The sequence below is a fragment of the Somniosus microcephalus genome, chromosome 23 (genome assembly GCF_052327205.1).
Source record: "Somniosus microcephalus isolate GS21.2 chromosome 23, FLI_Smic_1.0, whole genome shotgun sequence".
Taxonomy (NCBI): domain Eukaryota; kingdom Metazoa; phylum Chordata; class Chondrichthyes; order Squaliformes; family Somniosidae; genus Somniosus; species Somniosus microcephalus.
Genome location: NC_141009.1, coordinates 47,767,731 through 47,791,624, shown reverse-complemented (window position 1 = coordinate 47,791,624; position 23,894 = coordinate 47,767,731). Strand labels below are relative to the sequence as shown.

The 23,894-nt window shown below is 46.6% G+C and overlaps 1 protein-coding gene across 1 annotated transcript in view; it reads left to right on the top strand.

Annotated features, from left to right (window-relative positions):
• brinp1 (bone morphogenetic protein/retinoic acid inducible neural-specific 1) overlaps window positions 1-23,894 on the top strand; it is a 465,818-nt gene that overhangs the window by 317,345 nt on the left and 124,579 nt on the right. Inside the window, exon 4 of the mRNA XM_085965843.1 lies at window positions 17,617-17,786. Coding sequence (XP_085821969.1) covers window positions 17,617-17,786 — 170 coding nt within the window. The remainder of the gene's footprint in view (window positions 1-17,616; window positions 17,787-23,894) is intronic.

The window sequence follows — 23,894 nt, the reverse complement described above, 5'->3', positions numbered from 1 at the left end:
TTTTCGAATAATTCTCCAGCAACATGGAGAATGATTGATCTGTCACTTCATGAACAATTCAGTCGGGCACATCTGCAGTGATCAACGCTGATCACTTTGTGATAAAAGATTCAAAATGGTGTGCCTTGAGTGAGACCATGGGCTGGATTTTCATTCAGCAGTCGGGAAGGAGGCAGGACTACAACTTTTGGGTTTTAGTCCCGCCTCCATCGACGTCCGGCCAATCGACGCGATTTTCCCTTGATTGACCTTGTTGAGCCCGCCCAGCGGGCTCAGCAGGCCAATTAAGGGCCACCCGGCAAAAGGCGACGTCACAGACTGAAATTTCATCTGTCAAACACTGACAGTCTGACTTCTAACATGAGTCCTTCTACGCAGACTCAGTTAGAACTCTTACCGGCACTAAAAGCTGAAGGCTGTCACTCTTGACAGATCGCAGCCATTCAGCTTTCAGTGCCGGCTGAGTGATGGACTCCCGACGCCTAGAGGAAGAAAGGCTGTTAAGGTAAGTACAGGTAATTTAAACTTCTTTACACACTTTAGACACAACAAACACACTTACCTTTGCACTCATGCACCCATTACTCACCTGAACACTGACATCGCGACCCCTCCAAGTCCTTCAACCCGACGGCCTGCCTGCTCTAACCTGCCGTGGTTTGGAGCCGTTGGGAATCCCACACGACACCCTTCAAAATAGGGATTAGGCTAAAAACTGCCTGTTAACTACCTGTTAACAGGCAGTTAATTGTCACTAATCCCTTCCCGCCTCGGGTCGGCGGGTCCCAGTGCGGGGCGGGTACCCGCCTCCCTTGAAACTTACGTGGAGGCGGGTTTTGGGCGGGATGGTGTCGGGACCCCCGAATTCGGGATTTTTGCCCCCCACGCACTCCTAAAAGCCCGCCTCACGGCACACTGAAAATCTGGCCTCATGTGTTGATAAGGTGCGAATCTGTGGAATTAGGTGAGTGGCCCATTGGCAGCGGTGAAAATCTGTGCTTTAAACTAATGGGCATTTAACCAGAATATTTTAACATTTGAGTTAATGTTAACTGGGATTCTGCAGGTATGTTCCATTTGACCAATATCCATTTGAGTCAAAATATAAAATAATACTGAATAATAAAAACGCAATTTTTTGTGGAATCTTCTATATATTCTGTACTCAAGAACCTGGATTCAAATCACAGTGAGACAGAAATAGTTTTAAGAGAAATCCCTCCACTTTCGAAAGGTACATAAACGTCCTGACTAAAGCAGATTCTGACCAGATATTGGTGGACAAGGAACTGGAGCCCAAAACTGCTTTCATAACTTAAAGCAGGCACCGCACGAGTGATATTTCCTGAGGGAAGAATGTATTTTGAATGTTTCTATTGGGAGGCTGCAGAGTGCAGTGGACTTGCAGGCTGTTGTTTCACCTCAGACCTAGATTCAAATCCATATTACCAGCTTCAAACAAGTTTGGGCAGTCAAGCCAAGTCATAATAAACCTGGATATACAGCACAAAACTGCTCACTACTCAGCGCTAAGCATCAATCTCACTCAAACAGGCCTTAAGGATGAATGATGTGGGATGATATAAGAGATGGTCTTCTGAGGGTGGAGCCAAGTCAAGTTTATTCTACGTGACCATTCTATACTAAACTTGTATTTGCTTGATACTCCAGACTTTTGGGTGCCAACATTTGGGAAGTGCTTCAGTCCCCCGGCACTGGGATTCTCCCTGTCAAATTGATAAACACAAAAAAAATAACAAAAATGGAATCATAGAATCCCACAGCACAGAAGGAGGCCATTTGGCCCATCAGGCCTGTGCCGGCTCTTTGAAAGAGCTCTCCAATTAGTCCAACTCCTCTGCTCTTTCCCCATAGCCCAGAAATGTTCTCCCCTTCCAGTATTTATCCAATTCACTTCTGAAAGTTATCGAATCTGCTTCCACCACCCTAATTCAGGCAGTGCATGGCAGATCATCATAACTCGCTGCATAAATTCCCACATCAAAACTGTGACTACACTCCAAAAGTAATTAATTGGCTGTAAAGCACTTTGAGACGTCCGGTGTTTGTGAAAGGCGCTATATAAATACAAGTCTTTCTTTATTTCTAAATAAAATTCTCATCTCACCTCTGGCTCTATTGCCAATTACCGTAAATCTATATTTAATGTTTTACCACGGATCAAATTAGCAACTGCAATTGACAGTTTCACCCTTCTCCCCAACCTGTAAATATCTGATCATAAACATTTTTTTGTGTGAATAAGCAGTAAGCCCACATTCTACAAATTGGTGTTTTGTTTCTTGCGATGGGACATTGTGTAACTGAAGCACCGCAACGTGAAAGTGTAGATGGGTGTTGACAACACTTGCACGTCTGGTGCTTTGTTCAAGTTCTTAATATTGTGATTCACGCGGAAAAGTTAAATGCAGAAAGTTGCCTTTTAAACTCTTTTTTGTGTCCGAGTGTTGCTAAACCTTGTGCAGATTGCAGGGACTTGTAATTAAATAGTGAGTGGTGGTGATGCTCGCAGACTTATATTGGGCGAAAGAGAGACGGCACTTAATGACTATCAGTAGCATGGCAGGGTAAAGTTGATCGTGCCATTTCCGTTGTTTGACACCAACAGGTGACCGACAGCCCGCTTGATCTCCATTCCGAAAACATTAATTGCTGTTTCACTGTGACACCAGAATATGCTGCAGCTCTTCAGTCTGATCTCCCTCTCAATCTTATACATGCATAATGTGGCAGGGTTTGAACTCAAAGGTTTGGTACACATTCAAACTGCAAATCGCACATCACAGAGGAAATTGATTTTTTTTAAGTGCTTTTCAACATGTCCTAGGAATCGGATGATCAAACATATCAATCCTGCAAAAATAAAATGCTTGGGAATATTGTTTCAAATGTGTTGAGAATGCCAAGATATGATTTATAATATCCCAAAACTCTCCAGTTTAGCATTCAAGCATTTCCTTGCCTGTTTTGGAGGATTTATTGCTGGTAACATTGTTACCAGCATTATCAGCATTATCACATTGCTGTTTGTGGGACCTTGCTGTGCACAAATTGGCTGCCGCATTTCCTACATCACAATAGTGACTACATTTCAAAAGTATTTAATTAGCTGTAAAGTGCTTTACGACATCCTGAGGTTGTGAAAGGCGCTATATAAGTACAAGTCTTTCTTTTTTCTTTAACAAATGGATTCTGCAGGCAAATTAATGGCGTACCAATTTGATTTTTGTCCATTTCCCTCTCTCTCCTCCTCCTCCTTCTCCTCATCCTCTCTTGAAGGCACTGACTGTTGCCGGGGAATGGTTTCATGGGCACTGACAGTTCTCCAATACCACAGTCAAATGATTGCTGTTCACATGGAGGATACGTGTATCGACTGATGCAAATCATTGGGATAGCAAGTCTGAGGCACAATGTATATATGAAAAGTGAGGGAGATAATGGTGAATTCAAATTTATCATGAGGTGCTGATTTAACTGTGAACATTGATCGGGTCTGGTAAGTTCTGGTGACAAGCCTGCCCTGATCAACTCTTTGTCTTGTATGAAGTGGGTTGTTGGTGGCACTTGCTGGTCAGTACTCTGTTGGTCTGTATTTGTAGTTGTATCAGTGGATTCAAACCCCTCGTTCTTGGGACCAAAGTGACTGATGGTGCCTCTTCCTGGATGACAGGAAATTTCAATCTTCTGATGTAATTGAAATGCTAATGTTGACTGCTGGGCAACTGGCCAGCAAGTTCCAACCATGAGCGAAGAAAGAGTGATGATTTCTGATTGGGAATGCACTGCATCCCTAATATAAGCATTGTTACAGCCTCTAGCAGAAGGGTTCACAGGCGCACCCAATTCTATCTTCACCCATGGACATTTTCCACCATGGTTGCTGGTCAGGAGCAAGAACCCCAGCGGAATTCTCCCTTCATTAATCCAGGAGTGCTGGGCCAACTGCAATGCCCCAACAAGCATGTTTATCCATACCATTCTTCTCCGCTTCCCTCACACCATCAAAACATATGAGCTCAGAAATTGCACTGGGATTCTTCCATGCCAGTCTCCTGTCGTAACTCAACTGGGAGACTGTCGGAACCCCAGGGAAAGGGCAGAAATGGTAATTTTCATGTTTACATGCCATTTCCTGCAGGTTTTGTCGGTCTCCCACTGGAGTAACGGCTCGAAACCAGGAGAATTTCTGTGCAATTTCAGAGCCATGGGATGCAATCTTCCTTCACCCCTTCCACCTGGGTGTCAGTCAAGCGGAGCACACTTTGGCCTTACCTGCCTGTATTTCCAGTGTTGACAGGTCATAGGTAATTTTAACAGGCCCAAATTTACCCCTGTACAGGGCCATGCACAGAATTAGAGGCCAGAAACCCAACCACTGCTGCAGCAGTAATGGCTGTCGGCTGTGTTGCATTTGAACTGTGGCCAGAAGACCTCCAGCCCCATAGATGAACTTTGATTCCTGGAAAAGAAAAAGGTACTTCCCTTTCTCCAAGTGCCATCTTCTTGCTGGCTGCCTCTTCACTGATCCTCCAATCCAAGCAGGCCTGGGTGCTAAGCCTAAGGCCCAGTCCCCCTCATACTTGTTCAAAAAGGACAACCACCCCATGTAGAGAGAGAACAATGAGGCGGGAGGTGCCGCTGCATCACTCCTGCCTCATTTAAATGAGATTTGACCCTTTGTGCCAGCTTGAAGAGCGGGCAATCCGTCCCTGCTCGGGGGAAGGGAAGCCATGGAGACCTCATGACAAACGCAAAGGCAGACAAGACCCAGCACTGTTGGTCTCCACCCCATTTTCCTCTGTATTGAGTTTGGGAACTGAGCACTCCTAGGCAGAAAGCAGAGGAAAATCTCCCAAGTGGTTTCAGGAAGAGCATCTTTAGTATCTTAATTGTTGTGTCTGTGTATAATAAGACACAGACTGCAGGAGAACGGTACAACAGGTGTTTACTCAACGTGGCTCACACGGGAACTGATCTGTACAGATTACTACTCAGTGCTATATACAGGTGTGGTCACTGCCGGTACTGCAGTATATATGAGCTGTAAAAGATAGTTCCCCCCTTAAAGGTACATACATTACAATTCCTCCCCTTTTAGAGTAACAGTACCATAACACTCATTTAACAATTAAATATCAAACTAATTACAATTAACACTTTTAACATGCAACATTAGCTGAAAATAGCCTATTTATATATTCAGTCTTTGGGGAGGCTTCCTGATCCTTTCTGGATAGCGCCTTTCCCGAGTGTCTTGCTCTTGGTGCGGAGGCGATTCTGGCCCCCTGTCGTCAGTTGGTTCATCAGCTTCTGATGCTACTGTTTCTGGGGTAGATGCTACCTGTACGTCGGGTTCATCACCAGGTACGTATGGGCGAGGCATGGGGTTGACTTGTTCCTGTGACTCCAGGATCTGGTCAGCATGGCGTCTCACGATGCTCTCCCCAACGTCCACTGTGTACATTAGTGGGCCCTGCCGTGTGCATATCGTTCCTGGCTGCCATTTTTCTGTTCGGTAGTCGCGGGCCAAGACTGGTTGCCCTACATTGAAGCTCCTTGTTGGCTTCTCATGGATGTGCTGGAATTGCTTACTCTCAACATCTCTTCGTACGTTTGGTCTGAGCAAATCCAGGCGAGATCTTAACCTTTGGTTAAAGAACATCATGGCTGGGGCCTGGTTGGTGACTGCATGTGTCGCATCCCGGTAGGCGAACAGGAAATTGTCCACCTTGTGCTGCAGCGGAATGTTGTCATTGTACATAGCCTTTATTGCCTTCTTAAAGGTTTGTACGAACCTCTCAACCAATCCATTTGTGGCTGGATGATACGGGGCAGATGTGTAATGCCTTACCCCATTCTTTTTCAAGAACCTCCGGAACTCTTCGGACACAAACTGTGGTCCGTTGTCGGAGCAAATCTGTTCTGGCAAGCCATTCCTGGCAAAAATGGTCCGTAGGACTGCAATAATTTTCTCCGTGGTGTTGGAGGACATTTTGATGACCTCAGGCCATTTCGAGTGCGCATCCACGGCTATTAAAAACATTGACTCCATGAATGGACCAGCAAAATCAATATGCACCCGTTGCCATGGAGATGAGGGTCACTCCCATGGGTGTAGAGGGGCCTGTGGTGGTGTATTTTGGACTTTCTGGCATCCTGAGCAACTCTTGGTCAGGTCCTCAATTTGTTTATCGATTCCCGGCCACCACACATAAGCCCTGGCTAGGCTTTTCATTTTTACCCCTCCTAGATGACCCTCATGAAGCTCATTGAGCACTCTATCCCTTAACTTGGGTGGAATTACCACTCGGGATCCACACATCAAGGTCCCCCGGCACACTGACAGCTGTTCTCTCCTTGTCGAGAATGCTGGCAACAGTGAGTCGCCATGTGCTGGCCATCCCTTCACCGTCAAATCATATACCCGAGACAGTGTCGGGTCATTTCGGGTTTCCTTTTCGATACAAGCGTTAGTTACCGGTAGGTATTCAACTATAGTCGAATGGAATATTTCGACAGGATCCACTGCTGGTGCTTCCTCCGCAGTAGGCAGTGGCAGGCGTGAGAGCCCATCAGCATTTCCATGCTGTTTCGTGCCCTTATATTCAATCTCATAATGGTGCGCCCCTAGAAAAAGTGACAATCTTTGTAGTCGTTGCGCAGTCATCACCGGAACGCCCTTCTTCGGATTAAAAATGGAGACAAGAGGCTGGTGATCAGTCAGCAAGGTGAATTTCTGCCCGTGCAGATGGTGATTGAACTTTTTCACTCCCCACACTAGGCTGAGGGCCTCCCTGTCAATCTGGGCATAGTTACGCTCAGCTGAGGTTAGTGATCGTGCCGCAAAGGCTATTGGCCTCTCTGAGCCGTCCGAGAATTTGTGCGACAGCACCGCTCCAATGCCGTAGGGTGACGCATCACATGCCAACCGAATTGGTAATGCTGGGTTGTAATGGGCCAATACCTCTTTCGATGTGATTAGTGTTTTGCTCTTCTGGAAAGCTCATCTACATTCGTCACTCCACTTCCATGGCACCCCAGTTTGCAGTAGGGTGTTCAGTGGGTGCAGTATTGTAGACAAATTTGGCAAGAACTTATGGTAGTAGTTTACCAGCCCGAGGAACGACCTCAGTTGTGATACATTTTCCGGTGCTGGAGCCTTGACTACTGCCTCAATCTTCTCTGGGGACTTATGTAACCCCTCTTTATCGATAACGTGGCCACAATACGAGATCTGTTTTCTAAAAAACTCGCATTTGGGGCGGTTAGCTCGGAGCCCATATTCCTGCAATCTAGTGAGCACCTGCTCCAGGTTGGCAAGGTGATCACTGTCATTTTCGCCCGTGACCAGGATGTCGTCCAAATAACACTGGGTCCCTGGGATCCCTGGCAGGACTTGTTCCATTGCCCTCTGCCAAATAGCCGGAGCTGATGCTACCTCAAATACCAGCCGGTTGTATTGGTAGAGACCTTTATGGGTGTTGATTGTGAGGTACTTTTTTGATGCTTCTTCTACCTCCATTTGCAGATACGCCTGGGCCAGATCAATCTTAGTGAAGCGTTTCCCTCCAGATAGCGAGGCGAAAATATCTTCAATCTGCGGAAGTGGATATTGTACGGTGTGAAGGACCGGGTTCACTGTTACCTTAAAGTCCCCACAGATGCGAACCTTCCTTGGTTCCCCAGGCGTGCTGCTCAACAACTTTTTCATCACAGGGATGATGGGTGTAGCCCACTCGCTCTAGTCTACCTTGGACAGTACACCTGAACGTTCCAGACTCTCCAGCTCTGCTTCGACGGCTGGGCGGATCGCATAAGGTACCGGTCTGGCCTTAAAAAATTTTGGGTTTGCGTTTTCTTCAATTTTAATCGTCGCTGTCATGCCTTTTAGTGTTCCGAGCCCTTGCTGGAACACTTCTTTCACGTCAGTTAGGATCTTTGACAGTCGCCCAAGTGTGACGTCGTCATCCTTTTTGTCAGCCACAGTCAGTGCCTGTATGGAATGCCAATCCAGTTGTATTTTCCAGATTCATTCACGTCCCAGTAATGGTGGTCCTCCATCTTGTAATACATACAGGTCTAGTTTTGGTGTTTCCTTACCGTTATATATAACGGTCACCCTTATTTTTCCTTTGGGGTAGACTTTTTGCCCCGTGTACGTCTTCAAAATAATTTTTGTGTCTCTCAAGGGTATGTGTGAGAATAGCCACTCATAGTCCCGTCGGTTTATGACTGTTAGGGCTGATCCTGTGTCCAATTCCATCTTGAGAGTGACCCAAATGGTTCGGTGATCCTCCGTTGTGATCACATTATGTAGTTTCAGACAACTCAGTTCCCTGCTTTCGGAGTCGTTATCACTCTTTTGTTCGTCTGAACTATTCTCCGTCATCTTATGTACCTTCTTCCAATTTTCTCTGGTAGTTTTCTTATTGCTGGTTTTCTTTCCCGACCTGCAGACTCGTGCTATGTGTCCTACTTTTCCACACTGTCTGCACACTTTGTCTTTGAACCAGCAATCATTCTGGTCGTGTGTTGTTCTGCCGCAGCGATAGCACTTCTCTGTTCCATATGACATTTCGTTTGTGCCATATTCTTGCGGTCTCTGTTGTATCTCTGCAGCGCCCCGTGCTACTGTTTCATATGATACCACAATGCTGAAAGCCTTTTCCAGCGTAAGGTCCTTTTCAGATAAAAGCCGTTTCTGAGTTCCTTCACTTTGAAGCCCACACACAAACTTGTCCCTTAAGGTATCTGCCAGTCCCACTCCAAACTGGCAGTGTTTCGATAGTTTGCGCAGTTCTGTTAAATAATCAGCATTGCTTTCATCCTTATGCTGGTTCCGTTTGTGAAACTTGAATCTTTCTGCTATCAGCAGTGGTGTGGGGTTTAAATGTTCCTGTAGTATCGTTACCATGTTTTCAAAACTCTTTTCCATTGGCTTCGTTGGGGTTACTAGATCTCGTAATAAACCATACGTCTTTGCACCCATTAAATTTAACAATACCGACGCTTTCTTGTCATCTGACACCTCATTTGCCTTGCAGTATACCTCTATTCATTCGACATATGTCGTCCAATCTTCGACTTCATTGTCAAATGCGGTGATACTGCCACGCTTCGGCATTTTGGGTGTGGTTTAAAATGGCATCTCCCAATGGCTTAAAATGGCGTCTCCCGCGCTTTCCTTCCTCCCCCGCTGCTGCCAACGCTGCTCCCAGTGGTTCTCGTGGCAATGGCGGCGCTCTGTATGTTTCGCGCGCTTCTCCAGCGCTGCTGCCAACGCTGCTCTCAGCGGTCCTTGTGGCAATAGCGGCGCCTCGCGGGTTTCTGTGCGTCTCTCTCTCCCTCTCTTCGATGCTGCTCGGCCCCTGAACACCGCCTGCCCCTTGTGCGCTCTGCCCTCTCTCTCTCTCCCCCGTCGACGCTGCTCGGCCCTTTGCTGTGCCGCTCGGTCAGGCTCTAGCCCACTGCTGTCTGGGAAGGGTCTGCGCACTACCTGTTGCCAGCCCGTTTTGCTGGACCACCTCGACTGGAAAGCCAAGCCTGGCTCTCGACAGCCTCCCCCGCAATTCTCGAGTCTCTGCTGGATGACTGGACGGTTGCCCGTGGTCGACGCCCGAGTCTCTGGCCTTGACCTCCAATCCACTGATCTCCAGGAACGAATCCCCGGGAGGTGATGCAGAGTTGCAGGTAGGTTCGAACTTGCCTTGTCGCCAATGTTGTGTCCATGTATAATGAGACACAGACTGCAGGAGAACGGTACAACAGGTGTTTACTCAACGTGGCTCACACGGGAACTGATCTGTATAGATTACTACTCAGTGCGATATACAGGTGTGGTCGCTGCCAGTACTGCAGTATACATGAGCTGTAAAAGATAGTTCCCCCCTTAAAGGTATATACATTACATTAATCACCTAAGACATCGCTGGCCACCACCTTTAAACCACATCTCACGTTTGTTTGACTGATTCAGCTAACTCAACAGCGATCAAGAATGGAACCTGGGACCGTCTGGTCGCTGTGGTTCAGTTCCATATATTTATCCACTAAACCTTCGGTGGAGGTATCAAGTAATTTATGACCCCTTGTTAGTTTGCAACTTTAGATCATGTGCTGCAATGATGCCAGTAATGAAGGCAGCACAATTAAGGGTGGGGGAGGGGGGGTGGAAATGGCCATCATATGGAACAAAAATTAGGGCCAAGAAAGCCACAACAAATTTTTTTGGCGCAGTGTTTCATTAACCGCTGCATGTGTAATTCAAAACATTGGGATGTGCAGAGGAACAAGCTTGAAAAAAGAATTCCTACCATTACCTTTCATGTTCATTAAACATAAAGGGTCTGTTTCCCTCTGTTCATCCCTTGCCACTGACAGAAGATGATTATATATAGAGTAATGGGTGGGAGTGAAAATCACCCTAGCAAAGGATTCGGATAATTCATGGATCATTGCCGTTTGAATTCTGTGATAGAATCATTTTCTCTGTAGCCAGTACCACCCATCCATTATCTGTTTGAACTTTATTTATGTACCATTTTCAATGATATAACTGTATGACAAGTTAGAGTACATGCTCCCAAATGTTGATAAAAATCAGTGCGATTGGAATGTCAGGCAGAGCTGATTCATACTCAGGTTGACGCTTAACCTAACATTATCAAATGGAGGAAAATATACCCTTCAGTGACCTACATAGAATCATAGAATCTTGCAGCACAGAAGGTGGCCATTCGACCTATCGTGCTCTTTGAAAGAGCTACCTAATTAATCCCATTCCCCTGCTCTTTCCCCATGCCCTGCAATTGTTTCCTTTTCAGGTATTTATCCAGTTCCCTTTTGAAAGTTCCCATTGAATCAGCTTCCACCACCCTTTCGGGAAGTACATTCCAGAACATAACAACTTGTTGCGTAAAAAAAATTATCCTCAGTTCCCCTCTGGTTCTTTTGCCAATTACCTTAAATCTGCGTCCTCGGGTTACTGACCCTTCTACCAGTGGAAACAGTTCCTCCTTATTTACTCTATCAAAACAAGAAAGAAGACTCTCTCTTTAATGAGATAGCAAAATACTGCGGATGCTGGAAATCCGAAATAACAACAGAAAATGCTGGAAAAACTCAGCAGGCCAGGCACCATCTGTGGAGAGAGAAATAGAGTCAACGTTTCGGGTCGAAGACCCTTCGGAGGGTTTCGACCCGAAACATTGACTCTATTTCTCTCCCCACGGATGTTGCCTGACCTGCTGAGTTTTTCCAGCATTTTCTGTTGTTTTTTCTCTCTTTAATGAGTCTTTATTCTCATGCAAATCTTGGGCCTAAGCCCTGAAGCCTAAAATCAGATTGCCCAAAACCTCCTGCTGTGCACAAGCATGCCAACCATCCTAATGTACCAATGAATTACCTAATGTACCAAGGATTTACCTTGCAAGTACCATGCAGTGATTTGACAAAAGTATAATTTCATCGGAACCTCTTTTATTTGCTCTTCAATTATCCACCAGAATTTTCACGAGACATTGCCGAGTGAGAGACACGGCTTCTTTTGTCAGTTGTATTTCACCTCCTTTGTGACAAATAGGGAAATTTTGCTTTGTTTTGACTGATTTAAAAAATATATAGTCGGGTCAAAATGGAGCAAGCTCACCTGACCAAGGCATAAAATCAAAGACAGCTGCTCTGTCACCGGGAAACTTACGACTGACAATAGATTTTCCCATAACGGTGGGGGAACAGATTTAGGTGTGACTGTATCTGTAGCTTGACAGACAGACATAGATGGCCCCATTCCCATTAATTACCGAACCATTAACAAAATTCAGGATAAGATGAACCCCAGTTTGCGGGCAATATATGACGAAGGCCACAATTTGCAACCTTTAGCCTACGCGGTGTAAAGCAGTTGACATTTCCATTTGAGTTTTTAGTTCAGTATAAATGGCTAATATCTCCAAACAACTCTGGCTCTTCAAGTTTTTAGAAATGACTTCGGTTGAGGGGTGAGCTAATCGTGGTGTTTAAAATTGAGAAACCGCAGCAAAAAATGTAAAAGAACTAGATGGCACCTCGCTTTAAGACGTGCAAGTGCGCTTTGAAACAGGCAATGCCCTCCAGTTCAGTGAACTGTCGATCTATGCGGAAAACAGCGTGGGCAGATTCCGCAGGGCATTCAAATGAGGCCCGACCGTCAAAATGGTTCAAGCCTCATGCTGCTTGCAACAGGTAGGTGACACAATTAACTCCCCCCCGCCATAGCCTGCCCGATCTGCACCAAAATCTACCCAACACAACCAAACCCGTGCTGATGGAATAATTCACAATCCACTTCTGATTTATTTAAGCTGTTACTTGGAACTCTGGGCCCCAGTCCAGCTTTCCCCAATGTGAACCTTGACCTGCTTGAATTAGCACCCTGCTCTCATGAAGGATTGTTGTATAAAGGGACCACAGATCGCTCAGAATGATTCCCCCCCTCCTCCCCGTCTATTGTGGCCCAAAGTTTGGCAAAGCTCCAACTGCACAATCTACTCATTAAATAAGTGTGTTTACCATAGAAATGAAATGACCCACACAAGCCAAGTGAAGAGGCACACACCACAGTGGTGACATTTATACTGAACAATTGAGACACTTAGATAGGACATGGCTGAACCTTTCAGCAGAGATGGATAGGAGTTATAACAAAAGTCAACATTTTTTTGCAAACAAGTAGGATCAGTGGCATATTTTGAGCAGCAAGTAAGTGCATTATGGCTGTTGAGGGAAAACCATAAAACCACCTCCTTGTGTCTTGGTTTCCAGAATGTACTCAATATGTATCTAAAACCTTTTAGCAGGATTGAGTTAGCAAGCGTGCTTAGTCACTGGAATGACCAGCCTGCTGAATCGTGTTGCTGTGCTACCATTATGACCACTGCAGTGCAGCAAAAACATATTAATATTTTCATTTTTGTTTTATTCAGAAGGAAAAAAAATGCACTCAGTGTATATTTTATGAAGAAGGTCAGTAACCAGAAGACACAGATTTAAGATAATTGGCCAAAAAAAAAGGCCAACAGGGGAGATGAGGAGTATTTCTTTTTGTTTATTGAGCGTGTTATGAGCTGGAATGCACTGCCTGAAAGGGTGGTGGAAGCAGATTCAATAATAACTTTCAAAAGGGAATTGGATAGATACTTGAAAAGGAAGAACATTTGCAGGGCTATGGGGAGTGGGACTAATCGGAAAGCTCTTTCAAAGAGCCAGCACAGACACACTGGTTCTATGATTCTATAAGCCGCTTTGTCAGGAGTACTTGCGGGAAAATACACTGGCCTGTTGCCGAGCACACACTCGGGTCAGGCTACTTTGGTGGTAACCTTGGAATTTGGCTGGGTCAGGGAGATACTGAAAGTTTTGCCTGCACAGAGAGGGGACTCTGGTGGTTGGGGTGTGGCCCTACGTGGGGCTGTACAAACTCAATCAGAGAAGTGGTTCGTAACAAGTTACCCCCTTCTTACTGTTAAGTATGTGTATTGTATTGAACAATTAACACAAAGACTTAAACGTATAACTCAAACAGGCCTTTACTGGTTGGAGGTAGGGACTGCACATAGGTCTTTACTTCATGCCCACAGGCGGGAACTGAGGGGGATCAGTACCCACAGTACTATTTATACCCCTATGGCCAGGAGTGGTACTGCGTATCACTACGCCCAACAAGTAGTGCAGTCCTGTCCATAGGTTCAAAGTAGCACACATATTACATACACAACATTCCTCCCTTCCTAGCTTTACAGTCATCTCCCCATTTAACATAACGTAATAACATATATACATATATAACTTCAGGTTTACATAACAGAATAACATAGATACATAGATAACTTCATGTCAAAAACAGATCACAGATTCAGTCTCTGCGGAAAACAGTTCACAGATTCAATCTCTGTGGTGTAGTCGGTTCACGTTGCTAGAGTGACTCATTCAATAGTCCTTCCATGGATTTAACAGTTTGAACTTCCGAACTGAATTGGCTCCGTTCGGAGGGACCACGTGTGTGATCTGGTAGAGGTGATAATGGTTCAGATGGGTCATCTTCTGTTTTTACTTTTCCTTTTCTGCTTCTTGGAGACTCTCTGGGCTCCATTGTCAGCTGCCACAGCTGCCAGCTGCATGCGCAGTTCCTCCTTCTCTTCCTCCTGTTTCCGTCGTAGAGCCAGCTTCTCCCGATGTTCCGTAGACTTTTGGTGCTCCTCCATGATTTCTGCACTTTGGGAGTCGAAGTTACAAGCTGGGCAGGACAGGACATCGTAATATTCGGTGTCGTCCTGAGCTAGACCAGTGAGAGGGTCGTCTATTTCCTCCATACCTAGCTGGACGTTAGCCAGCTCTTGTTCCAAATCCAGACATCTTTCCTGAAGAGACTTCTTCATGTGTACCTCTGCATCCAGCTTTTTCTGGGCTTTCAGCAAGTCGTTTACTAGTGACCTCATTTGTGATTTTAATACTTCAACTTCCTTTGGAGATTGATTGATCGGACTATGCAATCCCTCTACCGGAGCAGCTGTTTCAGCGGTCTGTTGTTCTACGTTGACGTGAGTCAGCGTACTTTTGGCATCCAAGGGCTGCTCTGTTGCAGTCATCTCAGTCTGTGTTGCCACGTCAGCTCTTCCAATAACCTTTGAGAGCTCCGAACCCCTTTCGTTTGAATATTGAAGTTCATGTTCAAGTTTTTCCCATTTCAGAGTCCTGTCCTTCAGCATATGCAGGAGTTGGCTGACCGTTAACTCCTCTGACATCAGACGTTTTGTGTGCTCCTGCTCCATTTTCTCCATCAGCTGCTTCTGTTGTCTTTCCAGATTCTCCAACTCTATATCAAAGAACTCTTTCGTTGCATTCAACTCTTGCTCAAAACGGCGAAGCATTTGTTCTAATTGCTGTTGTAGTTTGAAATGGAGTTGAGTTCGAGCCCGGTGTCCCTCAGAAATGGGCACATCAGTAGACTTGCCAGACTCAGAATCCACAGTTAAACTATGTTGTTGTTGCTCAGTGGAATTCTGTGCTGAAACTTTGTCTTTTGCACCTGAGTTGGGCTTACCATCATCCGTTCCAGAGTCTGGGCCGACTATCTTCACCGAGTTCTCACTCGTTATTGTTTGTAGGAAATGCCAGTCCATATTCATTTTCCTAATCCACTCCCGTCCTAGTAGTGGAGGACCTCCTTCAGATATCACATATAAGTCCATTATTTGACTGTCTTCGCCCTTGTGGGCCACTGCAACCTCTATTTTCCCGATGGGGTACACTCTTTGCCCCGTGTATGTTTTCAATATAATCCCCGTATCCTGTAGGGGAATATGTTGGAATAACTTTCCGTAATCTTTCTTATTTATGACCGTCAATGCCGATCCAGTGTCCAATTCCAGTTTTACTTGGACTCCTTCTATCTGAAGAGTGACCCAAATTGTCTGGAGGTCTGCACCCTTACCAGCGTTGAGTACTCTTAAGCTAGCCAGTTCATTACAGCTTAAGCTAGCCAGTTCATTACTGCTAGCGTCTGAATCGGACTCCTGTTCAGTCACCTTGTGTACCTTTGCGTATTTTCCTTGCGGTGACTTCTTGTTGCTGGTCTTCTTCCCTGACCTGCATACTCTAGCTATATGTCCAAGCCTACCACAAGTTCTACATTCTTGGTTTTTAAACCAACACTGGTTCTGATCATGCGTTGTCTTTCCACAACGATAACATTTGCCAGAACTCACACCCAATTTGTGTGCACTGAGCTCCGGTGACCGTAGCTGCATTACTGCCGTGCCTCTCGCTGCGGCTTCGTGTGCTGCTGCCATAGTGACCGCCTTCTCAAGCGTCAGCTCATTCTCCTCGAGCAGTCGCTTTTGTGTATCCTGTTTAAATAAACCACACACAAATTTGTCTCGTAGTGCATCTGTCAATCCCGTTCCAAACTGGCAATATTTCGCTAATTTACGCAATTCCAGCAAATATTCAGCATTGCTTTCATGCTGTAGCTGCCTTCTGTCGTAAAATTTAAATCGTTCCGCTAGCATCAGCGGCGTGGGGTTTAGATGATCTTTCAGGACAGTAACAATCTCATCGAACGTCTTATCCGCCGGTTCATCTGGTGATAACAGGTGTTTCAATTGCCCGTACGTCTTCGCACCCATTAAATTTAATAATGTTAGAGCTTTATCTTGGTCACGAATTTTATTGGCCTTACAATAATTTTTTACTCTTTCAACATATATGGCCCAACCTTCGAGGTCACTATCAAAGGTGCTAATATTCCCGTGTTTAGGCATTGTAGATTTGCAATTTCTCAGATTTTATTTTCTTTACTTGTTATCAAAGATGGCGGCTTCCCGCTCTTGCCGTCGTCCTCCGCCCACAAAATGGCGGTTTTCCCGCGCTTGGCGGTCTTCACCCGTCCCCCGACGCCGTCTCCCTTCAGCCCTCGAGTGCGGCCCTTATCTTCGCCGCGATCGATAGCCCGCGCTGTGCACCGCGACTCTCGCACCTTGAGCTTCTGCAGCCGCCGCGCCTTTCAGTCCGAGTGCGGCTCTTATCTTTGGTCCCGATCGCTGGCCCGGCTGCGCCCCTCACTTCAAAGCGGCCCGGCCCTTATCTGCCGATCGCTATCGCCCTACCTCTCTCTCTTCCCCAGTCCTGTCTTTACTCCGGTTCACAAGCTGATGGAGGCTTCAGGGTCCTAATGCCTGTCTCTTCCAGTCGCTGGAAGCTGTCAGGATTTCTGCTGCCCTTCAGTTTTGAGTGGGGTGTTGAGGATTGAAACCTCTCTTCAACGTCCTGTCTTTGGACGAAGCCGCCTGGAATAACTGCCGCAGGGTAAGAGCCTGACTCGTCGCCAGTGTTAAGTATGTGTATTGTATTGAACAATTAACACAAAGACTTAAACGTATAACTCAAACAGGCCTTTACTGGTTGGAGGTAGGGACTGCACATAGGTCTTTACTTCATGCCCACAGGCGGGAACTGAGGGGGATCAGTACCCACAGTACTATTTATACCCCTATGGCCAGGAGTGGTACTGCGTATCACTACGCCCAACAAGTAGTGCAGTCCTGTCCATAGGTTCAAAGTAGCACACATATTACATACACAACACTTACCTACTTGAGAAAAAGCCCGGTGAGTGTGGGGGATGCCTGGCTCGTATAGCGTTTCTGGAAAGGACTTCAGCCTGTCTGGTACCTGCTGAGTTTGAGGAGCAGTTCGCACATTACCCTTTCTGACTGGCCTTTGTCCTGCAGGTATTTCAGCCTCTTTTGTTGGAGGGGGACATAATTTTCTCCTAAGTTGAGCCCTACGACCAGCACTGACCAATGAATTATTTTCACGATTGTTAAAGTAAAAATAAAACATTTGTAGCAGTAATTTGATGCATTCGCTAAAGCAATGAAGTTATCACATAGAATATAGAGTGCTAAGGCACAGAAACAGGCCATCCGGTTGCGTTTATTCCAGTAGCCCAGCATGTCCTGTCTTTTGAGATGTTGTTCCATGGTGACACAGCCACTGCTCTTTCTTCTTTTCCAGTTGCTTTCACTAAAGTATCGATTGTTCTTCTCCCTGCAGGTGAAGAAGCACTTACCATGTACATGGACAAAAGCAAGTTAGACAGAAAGTCAGCAAATGCCAGTCAGAGTGTGGAGGCCCTCCATCAACTAGCCTCATCGTACTTCATCGATCGTGACGGGACCATGCGACGACTTCATGAAATTCAAATCTCTACTGGAGCAATCAAGGTACATCACCTTTTGTATTTTACGAGATTAAAAAAAAAATTCCTGTGGAATGGCTATGACACTGATCACTCACCAGGGTCTAAGGGGTAGAAAAATAGTCTTGGACGATAACACAAATAGAGCGGTAACGCATTGGCTGCCCGTTAGATGCCCCACTGGATTTCAGTTCCATTGGACAGGGCATATAAAAATAGTCGATGCGATAATACTCGTTTGTCGCTATTGCTCAAGGCAAATTTCTAACCCTATGTGCGGTGTCAGGATTAATTTGGATGGGATTGTGGTTTTGGTTTGACCACTCGGATTTTAGGGAACATTACTACCCACTGGTTGTGTTCGTGAGTCAGCAATTTCTGTGCGAATTCAAGTTGGGTGGCTTTGTAACAATTTGACACGTGCCTGGGTTACATTAGTTTGGAATTCAGACTGTAACTAAGCAGCTCCCACGTCTCAGTGTATCACCGTGTCTGACATGCTAAAAGCTTAAGTGTTGAGTAAATAGTTGACTTAAAAGCTTAACTCTGTGTAGATAATGAACAGTGATTGCGTGTTTCTTTGGGGCCACTCAGTCATTTTTAACACGTTGAAAAGAAGGTTTTCCATTCGTGACACGTAATGGAATATCGGGAGTAGTGGAAGTCACTGCTGTGAGAGTGACCGTGCTGCTGACGGTGTTGATGAGAATGTGTCATCGTTGTGTATGAGACCCAAAATTAATTTATAAGCTGCACTGACAGTGTAACATTCTGCTAAATGACTGTATTTTATTGCTTAACAAAAAAAAACTTACATCAAAATCATTAAGTCTTCACACAATAATTGAATAGACTGGTAATACCCATAGCCTTCCTTCTCCTCACCTTTGACCTCCCCCGCCCCCAGTAGATATGCTGTCCCATGTGTCGCTGGGCTTCCACCTCAGACATGCTAACTCTGGATGTGGTTGCCATGACATGAAACACTGGTGAGACTGTCCCATTGTTGATGTCTTTATGGTACTTGTCACATACAAGTGGCAAAAATCTGTCATTGAAACATTTGAAACAATTGGAATAAAATTGGCCCCACCACAGGTATTTGTTTTAAAGGAGACATTCAGCTCTGAGTGGCTGTGATGTTGATCCAACAACAACAACAACTTGCATTTATATAGCACCTTTTAATGTAGTAAAACATCCTAAGGCGCTTCACAGGGGCACGGTGGCATAGTGGTTAGCACTGTTGCCTCACAGCGCCAGGGACCCGGGTTCAAATCTGGTCTCGGGCGACTGTCTGTGTGGAGTTTGCACATTCTCCCTGTGTCTGCGTGGGTTTCCTCCGGGTGCTCCGGTTTCCTCCCACAGTCCAAAGATGTGCAGGTTAGGTTGATTTGGCTATGATAAATTGACCCTCAGTGTTACGGGATTAAATACATGGGGTTACAGGGATAGGGTGGGATATGTGTTGGTGCAGGCTCGATGGGCCAAAATGGCCTCTATCTGCACTGTAGATTCTGTGATTCTGTGATTATCAGGCAAATAATGACACTGAGAAGGAGGTAGTAGGACAGGTAGCCAATAGCTTGGTCAAAGAGGTAGGTTTTAATGAGCATCTTAAAGGAGAAATTTGGAACACTCATGTGATAATCCCGCATGTGAATATCTTGCAAACGCTCACTTTTAAAGGCAACAAAAAATTAAGGGAACTTGGATGAAATACTAGAGGGTGACTGGTGCCTATGGAACCGTACCCAGGATCAATGATCCCTGTAAGCTGTGTGGCTGCGCGACTGTGCAGTGCTCCAGGGGTTCTGCGCAGTGGGCTTGCCGGCTTTTAAATAGAAAAAAAACCGCACATGCACGTTATTTTGAATGGGCCGCACACCGCAAAATGAATTACAGGGAACATTACCCAGGATATGTCTCAACATCTTCGGCAGAGGAAGGGAGGCAAGAAAGAAAGAAAACACATTGTGCTCGATTTTCATTGAGCCGTGGAGGCGGGTTTAGAGGCGTGCGGGGGGGTTAAAATCGCAAAAACTGGCGGGCGGAATCCCCCCGCCTGGTTTCCGACTCCGAGCAATTTTAACTCAGTCGTGTCTGATGGTCCTGACTCTGTCCCGCATCCAACAGGCGGGACTGGTCGTTAAGGCCCTTAACAACCATTAAATGGCCTCTATAATCCTATTTTGAAAGGCCCTTGCGAATTTAACCCTTTTCCCACATGAAACACGCCTGGTGGGAAACACGAATGTGAAACCTGGCGGGAGCACGATTGGATTGCTGACTATCAACTGCAGGTCAACCATTAAAGAGGAGATTTAATCAGCCATGATTTGCAGGTGGCAGGACTTAGTGGTCTCAGATCTGGGGCAACTTGTAGAAGGCTTAACCACACTGTGGAAGGTTGGAGCCTCACACCCATCTCTAGTGGGACCTCCTGGGAAACCCCCCTCCACACGTTGACGAAGCACCACTTCAACTGAGGCATAATCCAGAAGCATGGCGACCATTTAATTCCTTTCCTCCTGGACATCAGATTTGGATGAAGACCAGCCGCGGCAGCAGCAGAACCATGAACAACAGCAGCACCAAGAGCAGGAGCATCAACAGGAGCGGCAAGCTGCTAGTCACCCACCTGAAGGTGTACAGGCCAGAAGGCGCCAGCGCGCGACAACATTGCTGCCCGGGATGCAAGGGACGCACTCATCCTGGCCAGATTTGCTTAGCCTAGTCAAACAAACAATTTTGCCTCGCAGCTTCTTACCAGAGCATTGACAATGGCCAAGAACCAGAGGATTCCTAGCACTCTGACCACCATACTGACAGTTGCAAGTATGCCTAAGCCCTCAATGTGGAAGTCCCACTAGCAAAATGACAGACGATACAACTGCACCATTTGCCATTAGAAATTTTATGTACATTACTGAAGTGATGGCATTTTTGCAGTAAACACAAAATAGCACCCAAGTGACTACCCTTGTGACTATTTGTGCAGAATTTTCCTCTTACGCGTGCTCCTACGTGGTGCCTCCCCTGTGGCTTCAGCAGATGTGGAGGTTCCTTGCTCACTTTGCTGCTGCTCCTGTCTCGACACCTTTGGCGGGTGTCCTCTGGGGTGGCGAGCCTGTGAGGGCTTGTCAACAGTCTGCTGCTCCTGCGGCTGTGCAGGGGTTGAGACGCCTATCTCACTTGGGTGTGGACTCCGGTGGGGCTCTGACCGAGGGTTCTGCAGTGGCATGCAAGTGTGAACGTTTGGAGAGGAGCCCCCACTTCCTTGAGGTCTGCCATCAACCTCCCTCTCATGGGTCAGGTCCCCCTCAGTGCCTGCAAGTGGCTGGAGAGCACCTTGCTGCACATCAGGGGGGCCATGGGGACCCGTATCGCCAATGGCAGTCCTAATCAGAAGGACTTCCATGAAGGTCTGGTTTCTCTGTTCAATAGATGCCCATCGCTCCTCAAGAGATGTCATTCTGTTCTGAACAATGACCATGTTTTCCATACCCTGGTGACTAAGCTCCTCCATGGCCATAGCCATCCTCGCCTCTATGGTAGCCATCCTTTCCACGGAGGTCGCCATCCTTTCCGTGGTGATGCGTTCATGCGCCAGTGACTCCACAAAGGCTCTAGTCATGGTCGCTATGGGCTCCTCCATTCGCTCCACACTCGCAGTGACCCTAGAGACAAAACCTGCCAGAGACTCCTGCATCTGTTCCTGGAGTTCCATCACCACTGATCTCATGGATGGACCCAGAGGCAAAGGGTTGACATGCTGCTGAGCCGAGCTGGCAGAGTCCTGTGCCCTCTGACTAGTACTCTCCACTGTTGTCCCTGTCTCCACAATCTGCTGATGCTCACTTGTGAGCTGTGATACACCAGGTGACAATACTACTCCATGTCGCGAAGGTCCCACCAAGGTGTGAGTGTCTGCGCTGGTGCTGGGTGCGCATGTTTCTGGTGACGCTGCACCCTCAGATGTTGCAGCTTCCTCTGAGGAGTCTGACTGCTCGGCCTCTTCTTCTTGGCTAGGGGGGACGGATGTTTGTGATGGTCCTGTGGGGGAGTAAAGGGAAGAGTCAGAGATGTGATGCCAAGGCTACATGCACATTGCTTTTTGCAGATGCTCATAAGTCCATCTGTTATAGCTTCACAATCATTATCAGCGACTCATGCAATGTCAAAGAGAGAGATGGGAAACTTTTCTGTCACCAGCTTACTGTGTCACACCCGTCTGTCCATCCCCCACGCGCGAATCATCCTCCAGTCTCACTATTTCGAGTGCCGCCTCCTCCCAGGGGTTCAGGTGGACTTTAGAGGCTGTCCCTCCTCCTGTCCTCGCTCGCTCTCTTTTGTTGTGAGCTCCCTTTTCCTGCAATGAGGGAGACAAGTGGAGGTTGAGTGAGAATGAAGGAGTGAGTGTAGAGATTGCATGGCATACATACTTAGAAGGAGACAAAGATGGAGTGAGGTGGCAAGACCAAGGGCCCTCCCTGTGTGTTGTCAGTTGTTTTCATAGCATCAGAATGTTAGGGAATGTGAGGGCTGCATAGCCGAATAGTTAGGTGAATGTGAGCATAGAGAGAGAGGGAATGGGTAAGGGTGCATGGATGTCAGTGTCAAGTGGGATGTGGAGGAAGAGATTGCTAAAGCTGAGTGCTGGTGAGGAGAGGCAATGGGGGCTAGATTGAGGGTGATGGGAAATTCATACTCACTTTTCCAGTGCGCTGAAGGTCATGAAATCTTTTCCTGCACTGTATCCAGGTTCTGCGGGTGACTCCCAAGGAGTTGACCTCCTCAGCCACCTGCATCCACACTGCCTTAGTCTGCTTGGGAGGCCTCTTCCTCCCTGAGGAAGGGAAGAGCACCTCCCTGTTGGCCCTAGCCCCATCCACCAATGCCTGAAGGACTAGCTCGCCGATACGAGGAGCTGATCTAGGCCTCCCGCTTGTCATCTTTCCTGCAGGTCCCTCTGACACCAAATGGAGAAAGCTTGGAAGCCTGCAGAAGAAGCAAGGCTTGCTGTGGACCTTAAATGCAGCAGCAATGATGACGTCATCGGAGGGGACTTTCAGTCATGAAAAACCCATTTGCAAAGGCTTCCCACACGTTGGAAATCAATTGGCCACTTAAGTTAAAATTGCATCACTCTCCCACATCCATTTAGATTCACGTGGGAAACACGAAATTCGGATAACACGACACCATCCCGCACCTGATGACGTAATAAAACTCACTACACACTTGGTTTGAGCATAAAGCAAGGCTTTAATCAACTTGTTTCAGAACATGGAGCTCTAGTTGTACTTCACTAGTTCCTTGTCTTACAAAATGTCCTTGGTAAGCTGGGGCCAACGCCCGAGTATTTATACTCCTTGGACGGCGCCACCAGCTGGCCGTCCAGTGTTATTTCATAGGTAGTTTCTCGATGATGAGATTTATGACACCTGAGTTAAAATCCTGCCCATTCTATTGATTTCAAGGCAGTAGTCTTAGGTTGTTTTCTTTTTTGAATCCTTAGACTAGTGCCTTACGTCAGTCTAGACTCGGTGGTAGCACACTTGCCTCTAAGTCAGCAGGTTGTGAGTTCATCCCCATTCCAGAGACTTGAGCACACAATCTAGGCTGACATCTCAGTGGTGATGCACTGTTGGAGGTGCCGTATTTTGGATGAGATGTTGAACCGATACCCAGTCTGCCCTCTCGGGTGGATGTAAAAGATGGCATGGCATTGTGTGAAGAAGAGCAAGGGAGTTCTCCATCGTGTCCTGGCCAATACTTATCCCTCAACCAACACCAAAAACAGATTATCTGGTCAGTATCTCATTGCTGTTTGCGGAACCTTGCTGTGTGCAATTTGGCTGCTGTGTTTCTGACAACAGTACACTTCAAAAGTAGTTCATTGGTTGTACAATACTTTGGGACATTACATAGGATTACATAGGATATACGGCACAGAAACAGGCCATTTGGCCCAACCAGTCCATGCCGGCATTTATGCTCCACTCGAGCCTCCTCGCATCTTTCCTCATTTAAATCTATCAGCATAACCCTGCCGAATACGCCTGTCCTGCATGGGAAAGGTCTACTCATGCCAAGAAGATGGATGCCGTTCTGAATGCAAGCTGCCGAT